The following is a 12200-nucleotide window of genomic DNA, read 5'->3' on the forward strand; positions in this document are numbered from 1 at the left end:
GAGTATCAGAGTACTGCAGGGACAACTTGGTTCCTTTAGTCAGGAAAATTGAAACAGGCATTTATCAGACAACCTGACTGATCAAAAGTATCAAACAAACTTTGTTAAAGGTCATATCTGGAGCAAGTCTGATGCTTCTTGTTGACATCCAAAAAGAAAAAATCAGTCTTCAAAATTCTTCAGCCATGATAGTCTGAGATATCATTTGTTACCTCCCACTGAGGACATCATCAAGTAAATTGGCTGAGATTATCCATTACGCATTCAGAAATCTGTGAAAGGGACTGATGAGAGCTGAACTTGTGTTGAAGGTACTAGTCTAAAGATCATTTCATAGGGAAGTCTTGCTCTTCCTTTCCTTTCTAATATCACCCAAATTCACTGCTCTACGTAGGAAGGAATTAACAACAGGCAGGACTTCTTTTCTGCTAACACAGTTATTTTCAATGAGACATTACTGACCATTTGTTCATTCCCTCATTACCATTTGAGACAGACACAAAAGAGCATCACTTTGCCATTACCACTACTGCTAGGGACACAAGATCAAGAAATCAGACAAAGTTTTTGGGGATGGGGGTCTCTCAATCTAAGTTAGCCTTTAGTTTTCAAGTCCATCAATTTCTTTACCCCATGTACCGAAGAACACTTTTTCTAGTGCTCCCTGGCAATTGTAGTAATAATGAAGAAAGAGGAATGACTAATGAAGAAAATTCACAGAGAATATTGAACATGCTTCTGAGCACGCTGAGAAGGAGGATCTGCATGGCAGGGCTCGCCAGAGGGGTTCTGCTGTTTCTGGAATGCTGACTGAAGCTCTGGCTGAAGATCTGTGAAGACTTACTTCCAATCATGCAATCATTCAACCTTACCATCTGCTGAAGATGCTGTCCCTACAGGATGAAGAGAGAGACTGGTTTTTGAAGAGGCCTGGTTCTAAAGATTAGTTGCAGTCCAGATACCTCACTGCTAAGTATTTCTGGAGAAACATTTCCCTTACTGAATGTTAACATCTTAAGCCATGGCAAACTGAAGGTTTTCCTGAGGTGAGAAAGTGCCTCTCACAAGATGAACAGCATTTAAAACCCTCTAGGGGATGGCATGGTAAGCAAAAAATAAGAAAGAGAAGTTAAGCGAGTCTGAGAGGAAAAAACAAGGGGGAGAAATAATTTGCTCTAAAGTCAAGTTTTCACTCCTGAAAACTAACAAATAAGGAGCAAGAAAAAGAAAGAATTAGAAGGACACGGTAAAAATAGGAAATACTACGTAGAAAAGATAGAAAGAGGGAAAAGGTTACTGAAGGTTCAGTGTCAAGTGAAAATCATTTTCACTAACATAAAAGGCACTCCAGCTTGGCAAAGAGTTATTCAGCAGTCTCCTTCTTTATGCAGAGGTAAAAGAAAAAAATGGGGAATGACATCTTGCTATGATTGAATAAAAGTTTTACTCTGAATGCCTGCAATATAAATATTCAGTAAAGGAACATACTCAAAAGGAGAAATGTTCTCCTCCCTCTACACGGAGGTGTCAGTTAGGTTTCTTATGTGGTACTGAGATTCTGTGTCGAGGGAACAGCTGAATAAAAGGAAAACCAAGATTGGCCAATAGCCGTGAACAAAATGAGGAGGCTACATGTACACAATGGAACAATTTATCCATCTTCTAACAATGGCACAGCTACACAATGCTATCACTTGTGTTTCACGTACGCGGGAATGTTATGGTCTGACATACACCAACATACACCGACTCAGGCAGAACGGGAGTACTAATGCATATGCAATATTGCTGAAGAAAATAGGTAAGCACCTAGTATCTTCTCCAAAGCAGATACTGTCAGAAAGCAAGAAATACAGGGAAGAATGGCTAGGAAACTAAAACAGCTGTTGCTGTTGTCCAGAGAGTTTCTGTTGCCACAGTGCGAAGAAAAGCTGTCAGAACGCAGATCCTTTTATGAAGTAAGAGAAGACTGGGAATAGACAGCAGGGAAAAATTCACTTACTGGCAACTTTCTATGTTTTATCAAGACAGATTGATGTGTTTTCATGCTCCAGGGAGAAAGGCAAGGATTATCACTTGAAGCAGAAATTAATATTTCGTCCTCTCATCTCTACTTCTTTTAAAAGGTCAAAAAATTTCTCAAACTGAACAATTAAAAGCAACACATCAAATAAGCTATGAAAGGGTTAACAATTTGTATGAAAATACATAGCAGCTATCACTGACATACTGGTGTAAATCTCTTCTCATTTTATATTAAAACACAGGAAACCAGAATTCCTGTCATTTAATAGGTATTGTTTCTGATTGCATATATAACTTAAACATAGTATCCAAGATCATCAAGTCCTGTTCAGGTTGAAAAGACCTTCAGAAGTCATCTAGACAAACACCCTGCACAAAGCAGATCCAATTAGATCCAGCTGCTTGACTAATCCAGTCAAGTAGTTAATGTCTCCAAGAATGGAGATCTAACAACATACGTGACAAAACTCTACACTTAGTTTTTCTCAATAAGGAATTTTGGTCTCGTTTAAAGTACTGGAGGCTCCAATTCCAAGAGAGCACTCCTTCGCCAAATCATGTTAGAAGAAGGGTTAAGAATGGTTGATCATGAGAGTCATAACCATAATGGCAGAAGATTGATCCTCTATTTGAGGACCAGTAAATGAAAAATTTTAGAGGCAAAGATGACCGATTATTAATCAGGTCAAAGACCATTCATTTAAATTTCCATAACTTTACCATCAAAAGCAAAAGCAGCTTCAGTTTAAAGGAAATGAAACCCTATCCTACCAGCTTCCACCCTCAGAGTAAAGCCTCATTTCACCTACAACTTAAAGGCTGATTCTCAAACATGCACATTATTCACAGAAAACAAAAAGCGAAGGACTGCAGAGAAGCTCGTTGCCAGGGGACTGCTGCGAAACCATGCCTGCTGGCTGTGACTCACAGGCAACTACTGAAATTTATCTGCATGTCAGCAGGCCTTGCTGCACGCACGTAACGGTGACACACCAAGAGAAGACTGGTTATTCGGGTTTAAACATGAGAGACAAAACTCCTATGCCAGAACTCCCGAATATTTTTGAACTTGTATTGCTACTACCATAAAAAGGCAGAAAAACCAAAAGAGTTCTGAAACAAAATACTTTCACAGGTACTCATACCTTTGTAACATGATCTCCATTTCTGTAGAGCAATCCTTAACATTGCTGAGAAATAAGGACTGTTTTGCAAAACATGTCCTATTTTAATTGTAGGAAAAATGTGGGGTTTTTTTTTGAAAACATACACAGTATAATCTAAAAACTTTGTTCATTTGGTATAAACACTGCCTGTAGAAGACCTACAAACACCATGATGCTTTTTAGAAGGAAGAACAAAACATTGAAATAACAGGTTCTGCTCATTAGTGTTTAACTTCTAAAGAATCCAGAATTACCTATTCTGGGCTTGCTGTTCCAGAGTAAACAAATGCATTTTCCTTTCTGTTTTACCTTCCTTGTCATATCCAAGACTGCATGCGTTTCTGACCACTAGTGAGTCACAAGTTCATGACAGAAACACGTCTCAAGTGAAAACAGCTAATTTAGGCTCATTCCCAACTATGCATACTTCATGTAAGAACCACATTCTTTTTACACAAAAGGAGTTATACGTAATTACAGTTACATTCCCTTGCAAGTGTTTCTCAGTGCTACACATTAGGCAAACTATGTAACAAATGTGGGAGCATTCAATGGATAGTCTTCAATTCTTTTTTTTCCCTTTAATTGAGTTCTTTCTGTTCTGGTATTGCTTCATCCAGACCTCCTCCTAAGCAGCTGTACACACAATGTCGGATACAAGCTCTGTATACCAAGAAAACATAGCAAAGGCAGCTGAATCTCAGTAGGTCAACCTGAGACCATGATGTTGAGTCAGAAGTTGGTGCTGGGTTTAAGGTCAAATGATACTTCCAAATGAAAATATCAAATATAAATTTGGTTTGCCACCTACAAAAGGAAATTCCCCCAGATGAAGCATATAATCAAATAAGATTTTTTAAAACAAGCAAACAAAAATAAAATAATGCAATATTAGTAAGAGTGACTTGGAAGGGGAAGCTAGGACACGAGCCACTAGTCTGAGAAGGGCTTTTGTCAGAATGACACAAAACTACAGATGATGACCATATACTGCATCCTAATATGACCTGCTCTTGGTTCACTGAAAAGTATTTAAATAGTTAATTTCCTTTGTTACTGCAGGTATATTAATAATGGTCATATTTACGTGCTGTAAGCATTCCTGTCTCAACTGCATAATTCAGTGTCCTCAATTAGTGTTTTCCACCTAATGGCATCCTAACAGCTTTAAAAGGCTGCCACAACAGGCTTACTGTCAAACCAATAATTAAGTCAATCTAATTAAGAAATTAGTCTACATCACCTATGACTAAGATAATTATGACACTGAAAGACTTTTCACATTGTAGATGTACATAAATGCACATTTAAATATTTAATGTGTTGATAGTCTTACTAATGTCCTAGTGGTTAAAAAGCACCTGTAGTATTGGAAATCCAAAATGTTATCATACTGGTTCATCTGACAACTTATTTAAGTTGCTGTAACTTAAAGCCTTTTCAGCAAAACTCCCTCACAGTTCTAGAGTTTGAGAAGTATTCACTCCTCTCAAATGCACCAAGGGTACAGTTGTTGACAGAAGGGAGAATAAGGAAGAAAAATCCTTAACTGTCTGAAATACTATGTAATAATTACATTTTTGGGTTTATTATTTCAGAAGGTAACTACATTTTTTTTTCTGAATGACAACAACATGACCAAGGGCTTAAGTTAAGTGAATTAAGTAACCAATGATATATTCCTCATTATGTCATATTCCCTACTCAAGAATTGCTCTGAGGTTGGCAATTACTGACTTCATTAACTCCCAGCTATCTTTTTCTGTCATCTTCTACTGGTAACAGAAATATACGGATGAACTGTTTTAAGACATGCCGCTAGAAAAATTCCTAGCTTTCTTTCACAGAAGTCCATGCTAGTCACTAGCCACAAAAGAAGTACATTCAAGACTCAGTGACAATTTTCAACTGAGAATTTGAAAAAGTGTTCGTACTTCAAACACAAAAACTGTGACTGTAAAATATATTAGTTCTAAATACAGCTATTAAGACAACGTACTTACTTAGGCTACTCAGTTGCCTGATTATATTTGCCAAGGAGATGTTGGTGACACATTCCAATTCATTCTTGATACCTCGGGGCAGAGCGGTGTGGCACAGGTGCCTGGGGTCTATGTTCCTTTTTACCAGCGGCATTCTGAAATGTATCAGAGGACCAGCAAACCTGCAAAGGAAAGAGACACGATACTGTTATAAGTCTAATTATATTTTAAATTTAGGTTATGCGTAAAGTTAAATCAACTAATCCTAACAAGATAAAAATAGCTCCATAATACTGATAGAATTCATTGCTCTGAGAGTACATAAATATTTTTTTCTTTGCCCAAAGAAAGATTTGTTTAATTCTCTCTCTTTAAATCCTTACCCGATTGAGATTTCAGTGAAGAAATAATTTTTTACAGTTCAGGTTTTTTATTCCCCCCCCCCCCTAAAAAAAAAAGACGGGAAAATCTTTGTAGCACAAACCCATTAAAGAAAGATTGAGTTCTTGATGAACTACTTCCTTATTCAGGCCAAGCAAAGTCCAACAACAAATTCCCTTTATTATGAGGTCAAAGTCAAACTAGTTGTCTATTACACTCAAAAGGTAGATATGATTTATTCATTTTGTCCTGTTACTAGCAGGAGTCACCCTTCTAATTTGAACATCACTTCTAAATCATACCTAGTCGCGGTAAGAAAAGAGAAGATGCTTCCCTTCCACACTTACACTGCTACTGACAATAAATTAATTTAAGAATGTGTCTTCCAAATACAAAAGTCTCCACAGCAAACTTCTCCAGACTGAAAGGCAAACAAGTTTTCCACAACATAACCTGTATGCAATCCCAGTCCCTCAACCAGACAGCCTGACACATCTGTCCTCTGCTTAGAAGTTCTACCCCAAAATGTTCTCAGGATGCAAGCCAGGCTTTGTGTTGAGCCACAGAATGCATCTTCCCTACAGTATATATTGAGACACTGTTATCCTTACTTGGTCAAAACTGAGAGATTTTTTGCATAAGAATAACACAAGGCCATGGTGGTAGAGCTGAAATTTTGTTGACATGGAATGGCACAGTGAATTGAGAGTCAAAGGCAACTGTAATAGAGTACTTTCCCCTTGAAGACTGCTTAGATTCTCCTTGCCATGTTTTCTGGGAGTGTATTCTTTCACTGAAGCCAGGACTTGTACCTGAGGGATGCAGGCAGGATCCTTAAATCTACCTGAGAAACACCTCTATGTCTCCAGGATATGATTAGATGCCATTAATTGCATTTTAACATCATGTCTACCACCCTTATTTTCTTGAGAGAACAACAAAAAATATTTTATGCTTTTGAGGGATAAAAGTCAATAAAAATGATTCTTATGGTCACTGGCTAAAGGGAAATACTATACAGTTCTTAAAATTGTGTAACTATTTTCTCAATATTAACAGTAAAAATTATGAAAGAGTGCATGGGGCAGGGTTAAGTATAAGAACAGGTTTTTATTCTTATTTTTATTTTCTATAAATACCCCAAATCTTCCTAGTCGCTAAACATCTAAGTACTGAAAAGTTAGTTGTTACACATAAACTAAATAAAATAAAAAGTGTAAATCTGAACACTGTCTCAGATAGAAGCAATGAAAAAGTGTTTATAAACCCTTAACTACAGGTTTGTTATCACAGTTCCCCAACAGAAAATAAAGGAACCATTCTGTCACTGTCAAAGAAACACAACAAATGATATGTGAGCAATGTTCTACAGAAGCAATTAAATATTAATTCCAGAGTTGAGCCCTTTCTTGATTACTGCTTTAATGATACTGCTGTATAAACAGCACAGTAGACAAGTCTTTTAAAAATGGTCCAAACAAGTATGTAAAGAAAACATTTTCACAGAAAAATTTCACAATTTCAATGCTTTCTAATATCTGAATAATGCCATTGTGGCTGTCCTACAAAAACATACAGCATAACAAGAAAAGGGAGCAATGGAAATAGTAAGTATGGTAAAAGGAATAGTTTCCAACAGGAATAAACTTGGAAGGGAAACAAACAACACAAGACATAACTGACACCTTTGAAATTATGCATCATGTTTGAAAACTATGCAAAGCCTGAACAGAGAATATATACCCAATTCCCACAAAAATTAAACCAAGGAGGTAACAAAGGAAAATATCACTCAAGCATGCTTAAGACAAAGGAAAAGGTATTTTACACTATGTTTAATAAATTCTGGAACTCATTGCCACAGGATGCTGCATACAAAAGTACCTGCTGGTAATTTGTCCACTATGGACCTCATATTCTTTGCAGTTTGTTGCAACCACTAGAAGGTCTTCATGATTCCTGCCCAAGTTAATCTAGTGATCCCAGCACAGAGAGCAACAGGTGTGTGACAGTAAATGGAACTTTACTGTACCCACAGAATTTCTTTGCTCCTATAAAAGATGTTTCCTATCGTAGTTCTTAATAAGAAAGGTGAAAAATTCTGAAATCACTCTATTTATATGCAGCTTTAGAGCTGTGAAGAGGAAAAAAAACAAAAAAAGGCATTGTTACAATCTAGTATATCCTTTAGGTTAAACACAAAAAAACCACACTTCCCCACCACCACTTGCTACCAAACCATGCATTACCCAAGCCCCTGGGGCAGCAAAGGAAAAATTCATTCCTAGATCATGAAATCCTGTTACCATGTCATTCCCAAGTAAACTCTGCAAAGTGTTCATAACCCCAGCCAGGCAGAAGAGAGAAGTAGCTTGTCAGTGTATAAGAGGATCCCTCGACTGAAAGGTTACATGACACCTACACTCAGAGGTTTACAGATCTCCTCCTGACACACAGGTCTCCCTCTCCTCAGCCCCGCTGCTTCCCAGCTCAAAACTCAGGAAGGCAAGGCAATCCTCAAGCACAACTACCTCCTCTTCCCTGCAATCCCACATAAATTTTTTGAGGCAGTTTTTACTAAGTGAAGCAGCACCAGTTATCTGGAAGTACTTTATAGTGATCTTAAACTGAAACTCCTCTTTACAAAGAGATGCTAATCTCTTTCGTAGAGCTACACTATCGAAAACTCTTCTACCCCACTTCCTATACATTCTTTGAAGCACTGAATCCACTTGAGAAGCCAACTCTAATCTTCTTTGCAAACCCCTTCACTACTTCAGTTTCACAGTGGCTGGCACAAACTCACCCCCTTCACATGTGCTTCAGGTAGGAGTACAGAATACAAATGTGTGTACATAACACCTGCTTAATGTTTTGGTTAAGTTACCATGCTTTGATACCTGATATTTTAGGAATTACGTAAAAAGCTCTAGTTGCTTTTCAATTATTTCCTATTACTTGAAAAAAAATGCATAACAATGGCACTAATGAGAGCTAATTAATACGTTTTCAGAAGAACAGCCTTAATGAGATTTGGCCACACTTCTTTTCAAAAAGACACGTTTTTGAGTGTGTTGCACAGCCCTCTTCACCTATTAGAGGTCTTAAAAGTGAGTGATACTCTTCTACTTCTGTCTCATACTTCTCAAACACTGCTGGCAGCAGCTGAGAAACCTACTCTTGGGACACCTGCCCCCTGTGCCCACAGCCACCTGCTCCAAACAGGACAGTGTCACCCTGCTGTGGGTGCTGAGAGATTGCCCTGGGGAGCACATATGTAGGAAAACAGCTACCATTTTCCCTTCAACAAGTTCCTGTAGAAATATTTGAGAATTGCAAGATGTGTGGAGAAATGTTACGTGGCTTAGTAGGAGCTTGTGAAAAATCTGAAATGTCAGTATTCACAGTGACAATTCAAGTTTTCTAGCAAGTACAGTAAGACAAGCAGAATGAAAGCATAACATTAAGGTGAGAAAAACTGTCCAACAGTTTAACTGGTAATTAAATTATACTTCAGTTTCTTTTTCAGAAGACTAATGAAATTTCATGATCATGTGGTTTTTTTAATCAAAGTTTACTTCTGATTAGGTTACATTTCATCCTTACTAAAAGTGTCATTATTGTCTTAGCATTACTGAAAGATATTAATCTATAATTTTTCTATAATATACCAATAATACAGCACTGAATGCCCTTCCTTTCATGAAGTTAAATTTAATTCCAACCATTTCTGTAGCACATCTTTAGGACTCAATATTACCATATTACTTGTAATTTTCCTTTAACAATGTGCAACAGCAATGCCTTTCATATGCCCCATTTAATTGATCATGTTCTAGCTGCTGGCAGAACAGACCACAGCTTGAAATGCAACAATCAATTTAACACTTCCCCCACTCACCCTTAGAAACATAAACAGAATATACAATAGTTTTTATATTTGCTTACATAATCATGTACTAACTGCATCTACGCTATACAGACTTTGGGACAGAATGAAAGTAGCTAATAAAAAAAATCTTAAATGTGTTAATGAATCTAGTAAAATCAGAATTATATCAGTTAAAAAAACAAGCTCATGCTCTTGGCAAATTTTCTTCTAATTATACTCCAAGACATCATATGCTATACCAGTTGCAGAAATTCCAAAGATGAAGCTTTTATAGTGCACACCTCTACTGTGAAAGGCAAATGTGCAAAGACTTCATACAGCTTGTTTCTCTGCAGCTCTCATGGCAAGATCAAGGTGCAGGCATAAGCTTAAGAAGAAACAGACACCTACAGTGCAGTGTCCTTCAACAAAGTAGGCCACTACCACCTACTGCCGAGTCAACTTAACGATTTTTAAACTCTACAGGCAATTAACATCCCTTAGAGGATACATCTTGGAACTGACAAGATGACAACTGACATCTTAAATTGACAATTCAACAGAAATGTGTTAAAATTACAGTTTTGAAATACTTTCCATTATGAACCATATCACAGAATGGAAGATCTCCTTGGAACACTTCCCTCAAATCTCGGTCTTCTGCAACTCAATTTCAAAAACTTTTCTAACTGTAAGTAATTAGGAAGAGATGACCTTACTGTAACTAAAAAACATGCAAAAAATGCAGAATATATTACTAGAATCTGATGTTGACATCACTGCTGTTTAAGAATGAGTGTAAAATGAATAGTTTACATCTTAAGACCTCCTATACTAGACTGTCTTCAAAAAATTTGCTACACATTTATAGAATCACAGGATCACAGAATATACCGAGTTGGAATGGACTCATCAAGATCACCAAGTCCAACTCCTGGCTCTGCACAGGACACCACAAGAATCACACCATGTGCCTGAGAGCATTGTCCAAATGCGTCCTGAGCTCAGACAGGCTTGGTGCTGTGACCACTTCCAGTATTCAATAACCCTCTGATATCCAACCTAAACCTCGTCTGACCCAGCTTCATACCGTTTCCTTGAGTCCTGTCACTGGTCATGATAGTTTGGTCAACTTAAGAAGCAATGTCTCTATAGGGCATAGGAAGGAAGTAGATAATTTATTTTTTAATTAAACCACAGAGTCACTAACAAAATGTTTCATATTTTATCTGTAGGCACAAATGTAAAAAATACTGTTCCTCAAGTAATATGAACAGCAATCTCTCAAAACAGTCTCTAAATATTCTGTTGCTGAACTGAAGATAAGATTATTCAGGGATAGATTAATATGTCACTGAAGGCTCTATCTCAGTAACATTAGCAAGATAATAACGAACAGATTGTAAAAACCAATCTACCTCATATAACTATAAAATATATTTTTAAATAATTTGTAATTTTTATTCTGTATTTAATAATGACTGCTGTATCATTTTAATTGTCTGTGGCAATTAGTATTTTCCTCTTATAGAACAATCTGTAATCATCTCAGCACATCTGTCATATCACATAAGCAGAAAAGACAACGCAGTCACAAAAATGGGTAGGATTTGAGTTCTGTTCAATCTCTAAGGCTAATTATAGACAGAGCTAAAAAATTACTTTTCAGGTATTACCATCCAGCCAAATTTCTCTCAGATGTGTATCTCAAGACTACAATCTCTCCCCCATGCATGTGTGCACACCTGCACACACAGAGGCACACTCATCTTTAAAACACATGAAAAAAATATTTCAAAATCAATTTGGATGTGATTACAGACACAAACCACAGCCACATCTATTTACTTGTCAAAATTTATGTTTATACAAATGAAAAAAGTGCAATAATTTTTACACTGGGGAAAAAAATTGTATTTTCAGCCCTCTATAGGTTGTGACTGTAATGAAGTAGTATAATAAAAATGAAGGCAATTTTGGCAAGTTATGGGTGGAAATAAATTGAGTGATTAGTAATTTACATACTGATTTATGAGAGCTTTATCTGTGATAAATCAGTTTTTCAAAAAAATCTTAAATTGTTATTGTCACTGAGATGACTGGTGATGGCAGCAATAGCAGAATTCTCAGTATGGGTAACACTGCAAAATATGACTCTAGTAGCAAAGCAACAAGTACAACTTCATTAATAGAAACAGCAGCAACATTTCAGGGGAGAAAGTTGACATACCAGTTCATAACTACAAGGAAGGTTTTAGAGGAAAAACCAGCATAATTTCAGCAAGTGAAACTGCAATCTGGGTCAAGTCAATGAGCTCTATGCAACAAAACAGCACGCAGCAACCACTTTCTACCCACTGAGTCCAGCCCTGGGGGCTTCCATACCATTTCCCGTTCTGCTGGGGAAAATCATTTGAAGTCCACCTCTGGCTACAACCTGCTGTATAGCTTTGGGCTTTCCTCAGTGTCCTCACTCTCACCTGTGTTTTGTTTGTGCTGCCACTGGTACCTCTTGTCCCAGCATGCAGGTGAGAGAGGCTGTAACCATCATTTATACAGTCTTCTCCTGTCCTCAAACCCTAACGAAAAATTTCACTCCGATTATGTGTACAGAGTAAAAACATAAGGTATCCCAAACACAAGGAGAGAATATGCAGCTCAGTATTGGGGGCTTTTCCCCCCAATACAAGTGCAAAATACAATAGGATTAAATACACAGCATGTGGATTTTGCAAATTTCATCCCTATTGTTAAGCAGAATTCCTATTAGTGAAG

At 37.2% G+C, this 12200-nt stretch overlaps 1 protein-coding gene across 6 annotated transcripts in view; it reads right to left on the minus strand.

Moving 5' to 3' along the window:
- WASF1 (WASP family member 1) overlaps positions 1-12200 on the minus strand; it is an 86666-nt gene that overhangs the window by 24974 nt on the left and 49492 nt on the right. For 5 of the 6 annotated variants that reach the window (XM_039379785.1, XM_039379784.1, XM_027747909.2 and 2 more), the window contains exon 2: positions 5195-5355. In XM_039379785.1, coding sequence (XP_039235719.1) covers positions 5195-5327 — 133 coding nt within the window. In that variant the 5' untranslated portion in view covers positions 5328-5355. Of the gene's footprint in view, positions 1-5194; positions 5356-7438; positions 7689-12200 lie in introns of all 6 variants that reach the window. The other variant, XM_027747911.2, reaches the window with a different exon arrangement.

The sequence above is a fragment of the Pipra filicauda genome, unplaced genomic scaffold (genome assembly GCF_003945595.2).
Source record: "Pipra filicauda isolate LSUMZ 115617 unplaced genomic scaffold, ASM394559v2 scaffold176_size3548034_pilon, whole genome shotgun sequence".
Taxonomy (NCBI): Eukaryota; Metazoa; Chordata; class Aves; order Passeriformes; family Pipridae; genus Pipra; species Pipra filicauda.